The 16069-nt window shown below is 47.0% G+C and overlaps 2 protein-coding genes across 4 annotated transcripts in view; one reads left to right on the top strand and one right to left on the bottom strand.

Annotated features, from left to right (window-relative positions):
* ANKRD34A (ankyrin repeat domain 34A) overlaps positions 1-16069 on the bottom strand; it is a 114952-nt gene that overhangs the window by 31563 nt on the left and 67320 nt on the right. The window lies entirely within an intron of this gene.
* The window catches only part of POLR3GL (RNA polymerase III subunit GL), a 61536-nt gene that overhangs the window by 22818 nt on the left and 22649 nt on the right, over positions 1-16069 (top strand). For 2 of the 3 annotated variants that reach the window (XM_088474163.1, XM_088474164.1), the window contains exons 2-3: positions 13019-13177; positions 13889-14018. In XM_088474163.1, coding sequence (XP_088330289.1) covers positions 13058-13177; positions 13889-14018 — 250 coding nt within the window. In that variant the 5' untranslated portion in view covers positions 13019-13057. Of the gene's footprint in view, positions 1-10443; positions 10515-13018; positions 13178-13888; positions 14019-16069 lie in introns of those variants that run through there. The other variant, XM_088474162.1, reaches the window with a different exon arrangement.

Here is a 16069-nt window from a genome sequence, read left to right as displayed (position 1 = left end):
CGTAGTACAGTGCACCTAGAGGAAGGGAACAGCTTAGTACAGTGCAATCAGAGGAAGGGAACGGCGTAGTACAGTGCACCTTGAGGAAGGGAACGGCGTAGTACAGTGCAATCAGAAGAAGGGAACGGCGTAGTACAGTGCACCTAGAGGAAGGGAACGGTGTAGTACAGTGCACCTAGAGGAAGGGAACAGCGTAGTACAGTGCACTCAGAGGAAGGGAACGGCGTAGTACAGTGCACCTAGAGGAAGGGAATGGCGTAGTACAGTGCAGTCAGAGGAAGGGAACGTCGTAGTACAGTGCACCTAGTGCACCTAGAGGAAGGGAACGGTGTACAGTGCACTCAGAGAAAGGGAACAGAGTAGAACAGTGCACCTAGAGGAAGGGAATGGTGTACAGTGCACTCAGAGGAAGGGAACGGTGTACAGTGCACCCAGAGGAAGGGAACGGTGTACAGTGCACCTAGAGGAAGGGAACGGCATAGTACAGTGCACGTAGAGGAAGGGAACGGTGTAGTACAGTGCACCTAGAGGAAGGGAACGGTGTACAGTGCACTCAGAGGAAGGGAGCGGCGTAGTACAGTGCAACTAGAGGAGGGGAACGGTGTACAGTGCACCCAGAGGAAGGAAACGGTGTACAGTGCACCTAGAGTAAGGGAACGGCGTAGTACAGTGCACCAAGAGGAAGGGAATAGCGTAGTACAGTGCACCTAGAGGAAGGGAACAGCGTAGTACAGTGCACCTAGAGCACAGGTTCTCAAACTCGGTCCTCAAGACCCCAAACAGTGCATGTTTTCCAGGTCTCCTCACAGAAACACAAGTGAAATAATTAGCTACACCTGTGGATCTTTTAAAACATGTCAGTGAGTAATGAATACACCTGTGTACCTGCTGGGTGACCTGCAAAACATGACCTGTGTGGGGTCCTGAGGATCGAGTTTGAGAACCACTGACCTAGAGGAAAGGAACGGCGTAGTACAGTGCACCTAGAGGAAGGGAACGGCATAGTACAGTGCACCTAGAGGAAGGGAACGGCGTAGTACAGTGCACCTAGAGGAAGGGAACGGCATAGTACAGTGCACCTAGAGGAAGGGAACGGCGTGGTACAGTGCATCTAGAGGAAGGGAACGGTGTACAGTGCACCCAGAGGAAGGGGACGACTTAGTACAGTGCACTTAGAGGAAGGGAACGGCGTAGTACAGTGCATCTAGAGGAAGGGAACGGTTTAGTACAGTGCACCTAGAGGAAGGGAACGGTTTAGTACAGTGCACCTAGAGGAAGGGAACGGCGTAGTACAGTGCATCTAGAGGAAGGGAACGGTTTAGTACAGTGCACCTAGAGCACAGATTCTCAAACTCGGTCCTCAAGACCCCAAACAGTGCATGTTTTCCAGGTCTCCTCACAGAAACACAAGTGAAATAATTAGCTACACCTGTGGATCTTTTAAAACATGTCAGTGAGTAATGAATACACCTGTGTACCTGCTGGGTGACCTGCAAAACATGACCTGTGTGGGGTCCTGAGGATCGAGTTTGAGAACCACTGACCTAGAGGAAGGGAACGGCGTAGTACAGTGCACCTAGAGGAAGGGAACGGCATAGTACAGTGCACCTAGAGGAAGGGAACGGCGTAATACAGTGCACCTAGAGGAAGGGAACGGCGTGGTACAGTGCATCTAGAGGAAGGGAACGGTGTACAGTGCACCTAGAGGAAGGGAACGGCGTAGTACAGTGCACCTAGAGGAAGGGAATGGCGTAGTACAGTGCACCTAGAGGAAGGGAACGGCGTAGTACAGTGCACCTAGAGGAAGGGAACAGCTTAGTACAGTGCAATCAGAGGAAGGGAACGGCGTAGTACAGTGCACCTTGAGGAAGGGAACGGCGTAGTACAGTGCAATCAGAAGAAGGGTACGGCATAGTACAGTGCACCTAGAGGAAGGGAACGGTGTAGTACAGTGCACCTAGAGGAAGGGAACAGCGTAGTACAGTGCACTCAGAGGAAGGGAACGGCGTAGTACAGTGCACCTAGAGGAAGGGAATGGCGTAGTACAGTGCAGTCAGAGGAAGGGAACGTCGTAGTACAGTGCACCTAGTGCACCTAGAGGAAGGGAACGGTGTACAGTGCACTCAGAGAAAGGGAACAGAGTAGAACAGTGCACCTAGAGGAAGGGAATGGTGTACAGTGCACTCAGAGGAAGGGAACGGTGTACAGTGCACCCAGAGGAAGGGAACGGTGTACAGTGCACCTAGAGGAAGGGAACGGCATAGTACAGTGCACGTAGAGGAAGGGAACGGTGTAGTACAGTGCACCTAGAGGAAGGGAACGGTGTACAGTGCACTCAGAGGAAGGGAGCGGCGTAGTACAGTGCAACTAGAGGAGGGGAACGGTGTACAGTGCACCCAGAGGAAGGAAACGGTGTACAGTGCACCTAGAGTAAGGGAACGGCGTAGCACAGTGCACCAAGAGGAAGGGAATAGCGTAGTACAGTGCACCTAGAGGAAGGGAACAGCGTAGTACAGTGCACCTAGAGCACAGGTTCTCAAACTCGGTCCTCAAGACCCCAAACAGTGCATGTTTTCCAGGTCTCCTCACAGAAACACAAGTGAAATAATTAGTTACACCTGTGGATCTTTTAAAACATGTCAGTGAGTGTACCTGCTGGTGCACCTAGAGGAAGGGAACGGCGCAGTACAGTGCACCTAGAGGAAGGGAACAGCATAGTACAGTGCACCTAGAGGAAGGGAACGGCGTGGTACAGTGCATCTAGAGGAAGGGAACGGTGTACAGTGCACCCAGAGGAAGGGGACGACGTAGTACAGTGCACTTAGAGGAAGGGAACGGCGTAGTACAGTGCATCTAGAGGAAGGGAACGGTTTAGTACAGTGCACCTAGAGGAAGGGAACGGCGTAGTACAGTGCATCTAGAGGAAGGGAACGGCGTAGTACAGTGCATCTAGAGGATAGGAACGGTTTAGTACAGTGCACCTAGAGGAAGGGAACAGCGTAGTACAGTGCACCTAGAGGAAGGGAACGGTTTAGTACACTGCACCTAGAGGAAGGGAACAGCGTAGTACAGTGCACCTAGAGGAAGGGAACGGTGTACAGTGCACCCAGAGGAAGGGAACGGCGTAGTACAGTGCACTGAGAGGAAGGGGTTGAGTTACCCAATGGCCGTGCAGAATGGCTGCAGGAACTGAGACCCTGGAGCCATTTTTATTGCGTATGGGATGGCAGCCGCAGACAGGGCTGGGCAAGGGAGACACAGGCTGCTGCCGCTGACAGATAAGGAAAGGAGGGGGGGCATTTTCGGAGGTTTGACCGCATTTCTGAGGATAGTGCATCCTTCCCATAAAATGCTGACGCTACTTGTCCTCTTCTTCTTAATTAGCTCATACAGGGCATGATTCAGAAGTGTGCGCAGTCACAAACCAAACTGTCTTTTACCGCAGCCGCGACTGCGTCTTTATGCTAGCGCTGTGGCCACTGACGGTCCTCCTACTGAGACACCCTCCGACTGTGGCGCAAATGCATCACAGTGCGTATTAGGACACACCATTGGTCGCACCACCGAAGATTGCAGCAGCCCTATTCTGGTGCAACATCTGTCCGCCAGGGTCAGTGCAACTGCGTCTTCAAGCGAGATCGCTGACCGCGTCACGCCCACGTCTGGCTAGCCACCTCCATGTCCCAGGAATACTCACTGAAGTCCCCAGATCTTGCGTCCAAATTCGTTCTGCATCTCAGAGCGGTACCCATCCAGACGCACGTGCAGACTGATAATATTGGCCACTTGCGCCTGACATCGCCACCTCTGAATCAAGCCCATACGCTGAAACAGCTCTGTGTAGTGCACAAGTGGCAACTTTTCCCAAGGTCAATAGTGAGTGGTAATTGTGAGTAAGTGCATTGGGGAGGCAGTAAGATGTATATGTGTCATTCTCTTCCAACTATTTTCTGCGTAAGAATGGATCGTCCCTCTCACATTTTTAGCAGCGCCTGCCTCCCACTCAGCTCTCTGGATACTGAAATAGAAGCTGAAACCAGCCAGGAGAGAACAGACGGAGCTGTGAAACCCACCATGGACAGTGACAGCGTCAGCACTGAGCATCCGTATTGGGTGCCGGTAACTCCTGCAATGCTGGATGGCTGTTACATGAGAATCCCACACTGGATACGTGATATCATTGCTGCAGTGGGTGTAGTTCACTTCTCACCTTTTCAACATGTCCCGGAGCACTTTGCTTTTGGGCAGAGGCCCCCAGAGACGGAATTTTTGGTGTTTAATGTTTGAGAAGCCAAAAGTAAAGATTTAACTCCTGGAGGAACCAGTCCACCATCCCAAAATCCCCTGGGTGTAGCCAGAACTTTGCAGACCCCATAGCAACATTTTGAAAGGGTCCTTACCCTAATGCATCTAGAGAGACACCTATCTATGCAACAATTGTTCATGTTATGCCCAGAGCAATGCCCTATTTTTATATGCCGCATAGTAGATAATGGTATGCTCCAAATGAGTGCACTAGTTAATGTTACGTCCCATAGTAGTGCCTAGTGCATTGTTTGCCTTATTAAGTTTTCCAGTTCACAATATACCATATTGTAGTGCTCCCAATACACAATGTGCCACACAGTGCCCCCAATTCCTGTTATGCCACAGTGTCCCCGGTACATATTATGTCACATTGCAGTGTCCTCAGTTCATAATGCCACAGTATAGTGCCTCCAATTCATATTATGCCACAGTGTAGTGCTTCCAGTTCATATTATGCCACAGTGTAGTGCCTCCAATTCATATTATGCCACAGTGAAGTGCCTCCAATTCATATTATGCCACAGTGTAGTGCCTCCAATTCAGATTATGCCACAGTGTAGTGCCTCCAATTCATATTATGCCACAGTGTAGTGCTTCCAGTTCATATTATGCCAGTGTAGTGCCTCCAATTCATATTATGCCACAGTGTTGTGCTTCCAGTTCATATTATGCCACAGTGTAGTGCCTCCAATTCATATTATGCCACAGGGTAGTGCCACCAGTTCATATTTTCATATTATGCCACCATGTAGTGCTTCCAGCCCATATTATGCCACAGTGTAGTGCTTCCAGTTCATATTATGCCACAGTGTAGTGCCTCCAATTCATATTATGCCACAGTGTAGTGCTTCCAGTTCATATTATGCCACAGTGTAGTGCCTCCAATTCATATTATGCCACAGTGTAGTGCTTCCAGTTCATATTATGCCACAGTGTAGTGACCAATTCATATTATGCCACAGTGTAGTACCTCCAATTCATATGCCACAGTATGGTGCCTCCAATTCATATTATGCCACAGTGTAGTGCCTCCAATTCATATTATGCCACAGTGTAGTGCCTCCAATTCATATTATGCCACAGTGCAGTGCCTCCAATTCATATTATGCCACAGTGTAGTGCTTCCAGTTCATATTATGCCACAGTGTAGTGCCTCCAGTTCATATTATGCCACAGTGTAGTGCCTCCAGTTCATATTATGCCACAGTGTAGTGCCGCCAGTTCATATTATGCCACAGTGTAGTGCCTCCAATTCATATTATGCCACAGTGTAGTGCCTCCAGTTCTTATTATGCCACAGTGTAGTGCCTCCAATTCATATTATGCCACAGTGTAGTGCCTCCAATTCATATTATGCCACAGTGTAGTGCATCCAATTCATATTATGCCACAGTGTAGTGCTTCCAGTTCATATTATGCCACAGTTTAGTGCCTCCAGTTCATCTTATGCCAGTGTAGTGCCTCCAATTCATATTATGCCACAGTGTAGTGCCACCAGTTCATATTATGCCACAGTGTAGTACCTCCAATTCATATTATGCCACAGTGTAGTGCCTCCAATTCATATTATGCCACAGTGTAGTGCTTCCAGTTCATATTATGCCACAGTGTAGTGCTTCCAGTTCATATTATGCCACAGTGTAGTGCCTCCAGTTCATCTTATTCCACAGTGTAGTGCCTCCAGTTCATATTATGCCACAGTGTAGTGCTTCTAGTTCGTATTATGCAATATTTCAGTGCCCCCAATTAATATTATGCCACATTACAGTACACCCTAATTCATATACCACATTACAGTCTCCACTGTCCGTGGGCATTGCACAGTCCGGCGTACGCTAGTACATAAGGGGAAGGCTGAAACTAGCATTTGCATATTATAGACACTTTTACTCTGCAAAAAAATCGCAACCCCAGCTGCAATAGCACCCATCATCTGAATGAGGCTCCATGTGTTCCAAATCCAATCCAACACACCACCTCTTATAAATCCATCTGCACACCACGCAGAACCTGCACACAACGCAGATAGGGGAAGTGGGTGTAGCAACATTTGCTCAGTCTGTCGCACACTATGCCAAGCGGGGAGTGAACGCAGTTGAGAATGCAATAGCGTACAATTCGGAATCAGGGCACTGGGACTGTGAATGACTAAATATTCTCCTTACAGCCCTGCATGATACGTGTCTATAAACACCTGTTAATAAATACTTCAGCTTTTGTTGCTATTTCTCAAACCTCTATCTCTGAAGTGTACCCGTGATCTATAACTGCAGACACATTGTCTCTTATCTCTGTCACCAGAATCACAGCGCGTGTTGCTCAGCGAGACAGAATAATAAAAAAAAGAATGTACTCCGCGTCGAGTGTACATGCGGACAAATGTTATTCTAGTCAACTCTATTATATAGCTGTGATTTTACTGGGGTACATTTAGCACATGCCAGGGGCATTGTGCTTCCCCTTCATAGTAATATATTTAACCTATTTTGTATTTAGGTTTTCAAAGTATAAAGTACTATGTCTCACGAGGCCGCAAGTATATGTATAAAACGACAACATATTGCGATGGGGGACATTTATCAAATCTTGGAGAGAGATAAAGTGCCCACAGCAACCAACCAGCTTATGTCATTTTTCTAGCTCAGGGCCATATTCGATTAGCGGCGATTAATATCACCAACGATAATATTGGCCGATTATCGCTGGATAGACTGAAACAGGCGAAAAGTTTTCTCCATCTCAAACCAGGAGAAAAAAAAAAAGCAAAATCCCTATTTTTGCCTAAAAATGTGGGGATTTATTTCAGAACCCTTTTGACACCCCCCTAATGATAAATTAGTCACAAAAAAAATAGTAAGTTACGTACTTTGGTGAGAAGCGACCGGTCAAATTTTGGATGAAAAAATAAATAAATAATAATGAAAAAAATAAATAAATAAATAAAAAAAAATAAAAATATATATATATATATATATGAAAAAATAAATAAATCTATATATATTTTTAGTTGAAAATGACTTTAACGTATTGGGTCTGCTTTTTCGGGGGTCCGTATGGATGCGATAAGTGTTTTAAACATTACACGTGGCTGGCGCAGGCATGTTTTTAACGGTTTAAAAACTGTTTAGGTTTTTTAGGGAATTTGCGTTTTTTTTTTTCTCTCCTGGTCTCAGATAGAGAAAACTTTTTGCATTTTTTTGGGGGGGACGAAAATTGGACGATTTTGCTGCCAACAGCAATCGGCCGTTTTCTACGCTAATTAAATACGGCCCTCAGTCTGTAAAATGACAGTTACAAGCTGATTGGTCCCTGTGGGCAACGTTTCCACTTTATATCTCTCAGAGGCTTCACTTCCCCCATAATACGGTAAACTTGTGTGGTCTCTTCTTTTGGAGAAAGGTAGGTGTGTGTGTGGGGGGGGTATTATCCGGTGATGGTAGGGGTGAGAAATCGATGTTGATGTTGAATTACTTCACCAGTGGAGAGCTATTTGAAATTGGGGCCAAATAACCAATCAGACCAGTAATGGCTACTCAATGCATTTTACCACCAACACATTTCGAGCCTTCAGGCACTTTGTGTAAAATAAAGTGCCTGGTAGGCGTCTGTCTGTGTGTTCGGGCTAATCTCGGGAACCACTGGACGGATTTTGAAGCAGTTTTCCCTATTCTATAGAGCATTTTCGAGAAAGGTTTAGGTGTATGAACCATTAATGTATGGACAACTCTACGTAGCCCTTTTGCATGTCACGTCAAAAAACGAAATCTGTTCGGTTGACGTCAGGAGGGAAAACGACTAATAAGACCTCTGTTAAAATAAAAAGACCCACCGTAAATTCAAAATTGCTCCCGTTGGTCGTTAGTTATTGATATTTTGTAAAAATGACTGCGTGAAGGAGATGAATGTACAGACCCAGAATATGGGAAGGCAACCACATAAAGATTATAGTCATTGACCAAATTGACCTGCCCAGTGAAAAAGTGGTAATTCTCGATCAATGTCAGGACAATTTGGTCAAAAAGACAAATTGGCTGATCACACCCATCTGTGCGTAGGCAGCCATTTAAGATAGTCACACGATTTGCAATTGCCAAACGACCAAACATGTATCCAATATGGGCAGTATGACACTGAATGAATGACCACATTGCATGGGCCTCCATTAGAAAAGCTTGGTGTAGCGATAATGGTCATCGGCTGACGTTTGCCGCTAGAGTTATTGAAATCTAAATGTATCTCTGCCATTCTCAGAATCTTATTAGAAAGTGATGCCCCACACACACACCGAAATGTCAAACCAATCTGGTCCGCTTGAACCACATTGGTTGACTACATCACCGCAGACGGGGTCCCTTGTCGTGATTCTGCCGTGTCTGACTTCAGACCAATGGAAGAATTGATGCAGAAAATGAGTCACAAGCAAGGTTGGTACACAAGATGAGGAAACTGGGAATAGTCACAGGTCGGCAGGGTTCGTTATACTAGCCTTATACGCGTCTGTACGCAGAACTGATACACAAAATGACTATGACTTGCCAGGCAAGCTGGTCTCAGTACACTAGGTTGAAGGTCAGTTGAAAGAAGGAAGAAGAATCAATATATATTTAACCCCTCAATGTTTATAACACCCACCTCTGGCAGTCCTTGTCTCCTCCATTGTGCCTGTCTGTCCCCCCTCATACCACCTCCCCGTGGCTCCTTACTGCCCATTTCACCTGTCTCTCATATACTCCTAACTACGCTTTCATATACCCGATTCCCTTTATATCCCTTGCCTCTCGTGTGCCCCCTTCTTAACTAACCTTTTTCTATTCTATGTACGGGTCCAGCTTCGATAACCGCCTTACTAGTGACAGCAAAAGCACCAATGACGGCAGTTTATAGCTATAGGGGAACATTGCAATTCTGAGTTATCATACAAGCGCGGTTAGGTGACATCCCGGCTGCAAGGACGGATGATGACACATTCCCGTGTAAGATGTTGTGGTCAGGGCCATGCTATAGATGCCTAGGTGCCAACATTCTAAGCTCCATACTGTTGAACATCTGTGTACACACCTAGACGACCCAAAGAAGCAAAGTAACATTATATATATTGCATAGCCGTTCGCACTGCACGATCTGCTGTACGATGGTGCGATATATCGTTACTTGACTAATCCGTGACATCGTTCCATCTGATATGCAGCACATCTGATGGGAAGATGGGAGCGCCTAATTAATCGTACAATCAATTTGGTGGTTTTCAGGGTACACACACTATACGATGAACGTTCCGATCGCTGTGGATGATATATCGTATAGTGTGTGTACCCACCTGGCGCAGTAGATCTAGATGCGCTACTATCCTCATCATGATGTATTTTGCTAAATCAGATACTTTAGCATATTAAATTTACTTGTGCAGAGTCTAGAGAATAATAGTGAGAATTGTATGCAGCATTACATTGCTTGCTAGTACTGATGAAAAGCAGGGCCCATGGCTAAACTATTCCCGGGGCACATCTTCATCGCAGACAGGTGGCAGTTATGAATGTATTACCATAGCTGCCCAGGGCACAGTATAGTAAGTGCTAACTTATTAGTAAATATGTATTATCTAGCATATTAAACCCTGGACTCCATTCTCTCTTTCCCCCCACTCCATGTGCATGGCGGTCTCAGGTTATGTGTCAGTCTGGATTATTATACAGAGATCTGAGTGTGGGTGTCGGAGGCTGGTGTTTTTATACACTACACTTATGCAGGCTGAACCGATGGCAATAATATAAGGGGTTAGATGACTTTGCAGACTTAAGGGTAAAATGCCCATTAGCTGATGCCTACCCACACCAGAAGTTACCCTATACTTCTTCCAGACTTCTCATCTGTAATAATACAGAGTGGGCCTGCTGCTAATCTGACAGCACCAGGGGACTGCACTGTGTGGTGTACAGGGTGTTATATTATAGACCTAGCACTGGCTGTGCCAATAGAAGGCTCCATCACCATGGTAACCACACGCTCCCCTGCCTGGACCTCAAGCTCCTAGCGCTGCACCGCCCCCCGATCTTTCTTGCGATTGGTTGCTCGACATGGGATGGGCAGGTGGACGAGCTAATGGCAATGCCTGACGTCAGCAGTATGCGCCGGGAGCCGGCCTGCGTTTCATGTGTGGCGGAAGTGTCCTGCGTTCCATGGTGTGGGGGAAACAGCATGCGGTGAAGGTAATGTTAAATACATGGAGAGAACTGATGTATGTAGGTTATCAAGGAGAGGAGGTCTGGGGGTATATTTACTACAGCGCGGGTTTTTAAAAGTGGAACTGTTGCCCATAGCAACCAATCAGATTCTAGCTCCTATCTTGGTGCTAAATAAATGTTAAGTAGAATCTGATTGGTTGCTATGGGCAACATATCCACTTCTAAAAACCCGTATTTTAATAAAAAATATCCCCTGGTGTCTGTCTACACATGCCTGACTTATGTGTGGCTTCGTTTTAGTTGTCATTTATTAGGATTGTGCATCTCATCAGTCCAGAGATAGGGAACAGGCTGGTGTAGGAGAACTGCAAGTCCCAGGATGCCATGCCACCTGCTGTCTGACTGAGCATTCTTGCACATGTAGTTCCACAGGTGCTCAAACCTAAACCAGAGCATAAAATTGCAGCGATGTTTTCTCTTTTTGACTTTGAATGGGCTATTGTGTCTGTTACCCTGCGTAAACCCTCGGAGTATGGGAACTGCGCTACTGATCACTTGTAGCCGTTCGCGGGCTATTACGCCATTAGGGCTTGATGGATCGGACTCTGATTGGGGAGGATGGCATTGGCAGTCCCCCCCGCCCCAAAAATAAGTCTGCCACTAGAACCGCCACTGTCCGTGAAATGAGTATTTTGGGGCGTGATCTGGGCAGCGACAATGTGATTGCATGGGAACTGTCCTGACTTGTGGTGTTTATGGGTGCGTAACTAGAGTCCCCGTGCTATTTTGAGTGGTGCACACGGAGAAGGGAATCTTGTTTCTGACGGATCTCTTTCCCCCAAGCATGGGGCTGGTGCAAGTGCTATTACTAATCATGACAGCAGCGGATGGAAAATCAGTGGGCGGAGCAGCCTACTGCTTGAAGCTGCACGAAACATCACATTAGCCCTACGGGTGAATTGGATGGTTTTCAGGGTACATACTATACGATGGTCATTCCGATCCATCGCGGACTATATATTGGACAATATATCATATAGTGCAGTGGTTCCCAAACTGGGTACTGCAGGGCACATGCAGGGGTGCCACGGGTTGGGGGTCGAGCACCAAATGATATTATTTATGGTCAGTGTGATGGGCAAAACCAGTGCTGGTATTTCTCAATAATACCCCTTTTACACCAGAGCAAAAACCTGGGTTTTTGCTGGGTCTTCCCGGGTCGCAGCTCAGTGTAAATTGGTCCCTTAAAAATAACCCAGGTCAAGTGACCCAGCAATCCAACCCAGGTAGCTACCAGGGTTGGACCAAGGATGGACCCGGGTAATGGTGCAGTGTAAACGGTGCAACCCGGGTTATCTGACCTGGGTCATACCTAAAATGAGCTGATTGGTGGTTGTGGAGTATTCACCTCCCACTTTTTATGACCTCACAGGTTTAGCAGGGCAGACCTGAGTTCAGTGTGAACAGGGCTGACCTGGGAGTAATCCACATCGAAGGTGCAGTGTAAATGGGTCTGACCAGGGTTGGAACCATGTCCAAAAAACCCAGGTCGGACCTGGGTTTTTGGTGGAAAAGAGGTATAACAAACTTTTGGCTCAGGGGTGAAAAAAAATGCTGGTACTCTAGTGCGCCGTGATTCAGAAAGTTTGTGAACCACTGGTATAGTGTGTACCCAGCTTAAGTCTGGCAATAACCCGGGAGACTAGGGTCTGTGGGGGTGCTGTGGGTATAAAATCTTCTAAACAGAATGGACAAGTTGCCCAAAACAACCAATAAGCTTCTAGCTAACATTGATCAAGTACTCTGTATAAAATGATAGGTAACAGTCGAAGGTTCCTATAAGTGTAAAATACTTCCTTTGTCATACAGAGCCATTGACTGCCCTAACGTGGAGCCAAAAGTCTGCACCTCACTTTACTGCTGTTGAAGTCTCTCCTGTCATCTAAGGTCGAGCACACACTTGTACGACCGGCTATCTTGCCGTTGGTCGGGATGATTTACCCTCGCCCCGGACCATGTAAGATTGCCGGTTAATAAACGAAGGAACGATGTGTCATTCCATTCTTCATTAATATACACTGCATGTGATATCTTTTGGTTGGCCGTGCAGCACGGCCAATCACACGTTATCGCACGTGACCCGCAGGGGCACGCGGTCGGGCATACACACTGCACGATATGACCGATTTGTCGTTCCGATTTCGGCAAATCGGGCCGATATCATGCAAGTGTGTGTACCCACCCTAAGCTTTCAAGTGTTCCCTAAAAATTAGACAAGCTTACGAAATTCCCAAGCCACCTTTTTAAACCCCCTTATCCAGTCTACACATTTACTACCCTTGTACACAGTACACTTGTTCTTATTCTGGTGACACCCCCAAGATGAACATTGCTGTGTGACTATATCATATACCACTTGTGCCTCTGAGAATGGCTCGTTTATCTGCTGCTGATGCCATCTATTTATAATGTAGTGTTTTTTTATGTGTAGGAATGAATTGTAGCTGTTGTGTCTATTTTACACACAGGGCGGATTTATTTGTTATTAGCCAGGTACTGCTCCCAAGATGGCAGGAAGAGGTAGAGGTCTTGGCCGGGGTCAGATGACCTTTAACATTCAGGCTATGGGCATCGGAAGGGGTGAAACTTTACCTCCACCCACCCTTCAACCTCCGCCTTTGTTCCCTGTAAGTATGGCTATTTGGTGTTATCTTTTTTTTGAGAATGAAATAGTCTTCTGAATTTGTCTACGGTTCCCCATTACTGTTGCCTGATGTTTGATATTAGATACGGATGACAGGACATAACTTTTGCGTTACACTGCTCCCTAAATCTGGCCAGAATGCAGCGTGTTTCAGAATGGTATTTCCATATCTACAGGGCCCAAAGCAAATCAAAAAATACATAGGAGGTGATTCATTCATCATCAGACGGAATTGCAAAGTTGCACGCAGGCATATACTGTAGTGTGTAGCGCATGCAGGCAGCTTTGCAATTCCGTCTTTGCTAATATTCAAATGCAGCAGGAGTTCTATGACACCCCCTGCTGCATTTGCGATCCCAGCACTGCGATGGAGGTCGCAGGCTGGGATCAACATCGCAACCATCGGTGGACGGTGCCGGGCTGCCAGCAAGCTGAGAAAGCCTCAGCTTACTCAGGTTGGCCGGCTTGCGAGGCCAGGAAACTGCGTCTGATTACCGGTAATGTACACAGAGACCTGGAGCGCAGGGTTACTACGGAGCTTTGCGGTTAGTTGGATCAGCCCCTACGTCTGTGGAGCTGCGTCTGCTTGCTATGATTACCGTATAGCGACTCGTCATTTGCTCTGTTGATTGAATTTTTCACCCTGTCTGGGATTAAGGCGAAACATTTGACTGATCTCCTCTTCTTGTACTAGGCCTTAGATTTTAATCCCGTACCTCTGCAGACAGGCGAGGAGGTGGAATATATGCTGGCGTTGAAACAGGAATTACGGGGCTCAATGAAGAGTCTCCCTTACTACATAAAACCGGCGGATCCGAAGAAAGGTACCTTGTACTTGCTGTTGTACTGCTGTGTAACATGTCATTGGCGGCTCTGCTCTGTGATGTCTGAAAGCACTTTACGTCTTTCTTATGTTGATTTCCGTTTGTCTCAGTGATAACAATGTAGGACAAGTTTCTTCTCTTTTACAACAGATATCTGTCTCTAAAGTACACACTGGAGCGATATCGCCCCGATATGTCGTTTCCACGCGATTTGGAACGACATGTCGGCCAGATCGGCAACAGGGATTTTGTAGTGGCTTTACTTGAGTTATTGTGATGTCTCTGATCATGTATAGTCCTCACAGATTATATTTGCCTATGGGTCATTTTACTGTACATGGCTATTTTATTTGCTTTCCATTGTTTGAGGTATCAGAAGATGAGGAAATTCAGTTTGTGGGGTTTGGGCAAAACTTTGGCTCAGTGCTTGCGCATCACGGTCGAATCAGCGTCAGTGGGCGAGGTTTTTTTTTTATTTTTAGATTTTAGTTATAATGGGCAGGAGTTTTAAGGATTCATGTGAATTATGCAGATTCACCCAGGGTGATGCAAAAAGCTTTAAGACTTTTCAGCACAGTGGGCCTGATTCACAGACGGACGCTCTGAAGGAGCGCTCACTCTGAATCAGGGCGTTTTTCTTGTTTTTTCTGTAAGGCCTCCTGGCTGCTCGCATAGCTGTGGGTGACCACCCACAGCTATTGCGAGCGGCCAGGATGATGGTCAATGGTCAAGACCATCGGGCTTGCGACGAGACCCTTGTGGTAGGGTCTCGTGGCCGCAAGCCCCAAAGAGCTTCTGGCTCTAATAGAGCTGGAAGCTCTTCCACTGACATCACTGATGATGTCAGTGGGGCCGCCCACAAACGGCAGGCATTCGCATGGGAACACCTCCGTTTGTGAAGCCACCCCTCCGCCACGCCTACAAAACGGGGCGAGCTGTCGATCAACATCGACAGCCGCCCCTTTTGTAGTGAGCCACGGAGCGAGAGAATTTCTCTCTCGCTCTGGGGCTTACGCACGCGCAGTGCGGCCGCTGCGCGTGCGTAGAGCACACCATCGACCCGCTTGCGAGCAGGTCTGAATCAGGTCCAGTGTTCGGATTCACAATCCACCCATTGCTGTTACTGCGTATAAGGAGGTAAACATCAGGCATAATTGCTATCAGGTCTAGTGATTGCTGTCTCTGTGAATGTCTGTTCCCATAGTTAGTAATGGAACAGGAAGAAACTTGAACTGACATCTCTCTTGTATTAGACCGTACTCCATTTTCCATTGCTGTCTATGTGAGCAGACAACCACAACAATCAACAGCATCTTATATACAGTTGAAAACATATTTTGGCATCTGAGAGAAAAAAACATGTTCAGGGCATTCAAGATGGCTGCCGGTTAACAACATTCTCACAACGAGGCTTAACAGTGAAGCCTATATATAACCCTGAAGTAACAAAAATCATGGGACAACAGTATGTAAAGGTAATGGTAGGTGGCATCACTGTGGCATCTTGGAAATGCCCAGATCTGCACCTGTTGTAACCTGACATCTCATGAGTAAGTTTGAACACTGGCTAGGCTGCTCATGGCAAGGCGACGTAAATTATCAGAGTTCCAACTGGGCATGATAGCGGGTGCCCAACGGATGGGCAATTCTATTTCTGAAGTTGTGCAGACATTCAACATCCCTCGATCTACGGTGTCACGTGTACCGGGAATACCTTATGGAAGGCATTACCACCCACAGTGGACACCGCAGTGGCCAACCACAGGCACTTAATGATCGTGACCAGCGGCGCCTGACCAAAATTGTTTGTGGTAACAGACAAGCGACACTGGCTCATATGACATCCGCCAATGCCGGAGGTACCAGACGCATACCCAGCAGGTCAGTGCAGCGTTCTTTATCTTCCATGGGATATGGGAGCAGATGACGCACCTGAGTGCCCTTGTTAACACTACGACACCGGACACAGCCCCTCACCTGGGCTCGTGACGTCGCAACATGTGGCGTGGTCCGATGAGTTACGGTTCCACTTGCTTCGGGCTGATGGTAGA

The sequence above is a fragment of the Taudactylus pleione genome, unplaced genomic scaffold (genome assembly GCF_031769625.1).
Source record: "Taudactylus pleione unplaced genomic scaffold, aTauple2 ptg000148l, whole genome shotgun sequence".
In the NCBI taxonomy this organism is placed as follows: Eukaryota; Metazoa; Chordata; class Amphibia; order Anura; family Myobatrachidae; genus Taudactylus; species Taudactylus pleione.
The sequence above is the reverse complement of the archived record's forward strand: the minus strand, read 5'-3'. Positions and strand labels throughout refer to the sequence as shown.